Consider the following 2,500-nt stretch of genomic DNA (forward strand, 5'->3'; position numbering starts at 1 on the left):
GAAGACCCTAGCAACTGTAAGCAACATCCAAGCAACCACCCCAAGTACCCTAGCAACCGCAAAGCAACCACCCAAGCAACCGCCTGAGTACCCTAGCAACCACGTAGCAAGATCTTAGCAACCACTCTGAATACCGCAGCAACCACATAGCAACCACCCTAGCAACCACCTGAGTACCCTAGCAACCACATAGCAACACTCCAGCAACCAACCTGAGTACCTTGGCAACCACATAGCAACACCCTAGCAATCACCCCAAGTACCCTAGCAACCGCATAGCAACCACCCTAGCAACCACCTGAGTACCCTAGAAACCACGAAGAACAACTTTAGCATCCACCCCAAGTACCCTAGCAACCCCATAGCAACACTCTAGCGAGTCCCCATCCATCCATCAAAACTTCTAAACTAAAACTTAAACTATTTCAAACTTTCTGGCTAGGCTTTCTCAAGCCAATTTAAAGTTTATCTGAAAACTTTTTTTTATCTAGTTTCTAGTGTTGTTTTGTTCACACATTTTCCTGTTTATTTATATTTTTCATAACAGAGGATTTCTGGCTGAAGGAATTCAAGAAAACTCACAAAATGAACATGAAGAAGAATGTGGAACGCATTTTTGAGTGTAAAAAGGAAAATAAAGCACATCTCAAGGATGTTTTCACAGAACTCTTCATTACGGAGGGGGATCTTAAAGAAGTCAGACAAGAACATGAGATTATGAAGATTGATGACAACATTAAACCCCGTAAAGCACAGAACAGGCCAATCAAATTCAATGATGTATTTAGTCGGAACAAAGAAGAGAAAACGATTGTGCTGACCAAAGGCATCGCTGGCATTGGAAAAACTGTCTCAGTGCACAAGTTCATTCTGGACTGGGCAGAAGGAGAAGCCAATCAGGATATAGACTGTGTGTTCCTGCTTCCATTCAGAAAGATTAACTGCATTAAAGAAGGAAAGGTCAGTCTGCATGAGTTTCTACAGATATTTAATCCAGAACTGGAGGACCTGGAAACAGCAAAGATATGTGAGATATATAAATGTAAGCTTGCGTTTATCTTTGATGGACTGGATGAGAGTCGACTGACTATGGATTTTGACAGTGGAATGGTGAGAAGATTTGACAAGCAATCATCTGTAGATGAACTGTTTGCAAGTCTGGTGAATGGGTCTCTGCTTCCATCAGCTCACGTCTGGGTGACATCACGACCAGCAGCAGCCAATCAGATCCCTCCTGAGTATGTAGGGTTGTTCACAGAGGTGCGAGGATTCACTGACCAGCAGAAGGACGAGTATTTCAGAAAGAGAATCAAAGATAAGACTCAGGCCTCCAGAATGATCTCACACATTAGGAAATCTCGTAGTCTCTTCATCATGTGTTACATTCCCGTGTTCTGTTGGATCACAGCCACTGTTCTTCAGGACGTCCCCATTGAGAACAATGCAGAGAACATCAACACGACACTCACTGAAATGTACATCCACTTCCTGCTGATACAGATGAACATGAAGAGCCAGAAGCATGACAAAAAAACAGAAAGAGAACGTGCCAAGCTCTTAGATTCCAATAAAACAATGCTTTTGAAGTTAGCTAAGCTAGCGTTCGAACAGCTGAAGGAAGAAAACATTGTGTTCTATGAGAAGGATCTGACAGCATGTGGTATTGATGTGAGAGACTTTGAGTCCACAGGAATGCTCACTGAGATCTTTCAGCAAGAAGCTGGACTTCAAGAGGTGAAGGTCTTCTGCTTCGTGCATCTGAGTGTCCAAGAGTTCCTCGCTGCAGTGCACGTGTTCCTCTGCTACCTGAACAAGAACATGGACGAGCTGCAGTTTTTCACTGAAGAAACACAGAACAAAAATATTGCTTTACATGTTTTACTAGAGAAGGCTGTTAAGAAAGCAATGCAAAGTCAGAAAGGACATTTAGACCTATTTTTACGGTTTCTGATGGGCATTTCACTGGAATCCAATCAGGAGCTGCTCAGAGGCCTGTTCACACACACTGAAGACAGCAAAGACAGCATCACAGAAATAACCAAACACATTACAGAACAATTACAAAACCAGCGCATCTCACCTGACACTTCAGTCAACCTGTTCTACTGCTTACTGGAGCTCAATGACAATTCATTATATACAGAAATCCAAACATACCTCAGATCATCTCCAGAAAGAGAGCTCTCGTCTTCCATGTGCTCATTGATGGCTTACGTACAGCTGATGTCAGAGGAGGTGCTGGATGAGCTCAAGCTGTTTAGGTACAGGACTGAACCAGGAGGCTACCTGAATCTCCTGCCAGCTGTGAGATGCTGCAGAAAAGCAGAGTAAGGAACTTGTTGACAGATGATTAATCAAAGTGTTTAACTCTGAAAATCTATTTCAGCATGTGAAGTTTTTACTGATATTTACTCAAATGGATTTACTAAACAGAGATTTTATAGACATACATTTGAAAGTTATTTTCACTTGAGTTCCAGCATACATGACATTTATACAT

General features: G+C 42.3%; 1 protein-coding gene across 1 annotated transcript in view; it reads left to right on the forward strand.

Annotated features, from left to right (window-relative positions):
• LOC307122188 (NACHT, LRR and PYD domains-containing protein 3-like) overlaps positions 1–2,500 on the forward strand; it is a 67,126-nt gene that overhangs the window by 5,643 nt on the left and 58,983 nt on the right. The window contains exon 4 of the mRNA XM_079810151.1: positions 548–2,327. Coding sequence (XP_079666277.1) covers positions 548–2,327 — 1,780 coding nt within the window. The remainder of the gene's footprint in view (positions 1–547; positions 2,328–2,500) is intronic.

This window comes from Gobio gobio (assembly GCF_949357685.1).
Source record: "Gobio gobio genome assembly, chromosome: 25".
Classification (NCBI taxonomy): domain Eukaryota; kingdom Metazoa; phylum Chordata; class Actinopteri; order Cypriniformes; family Gobionidae; genus Gobio; species Gobio gobio.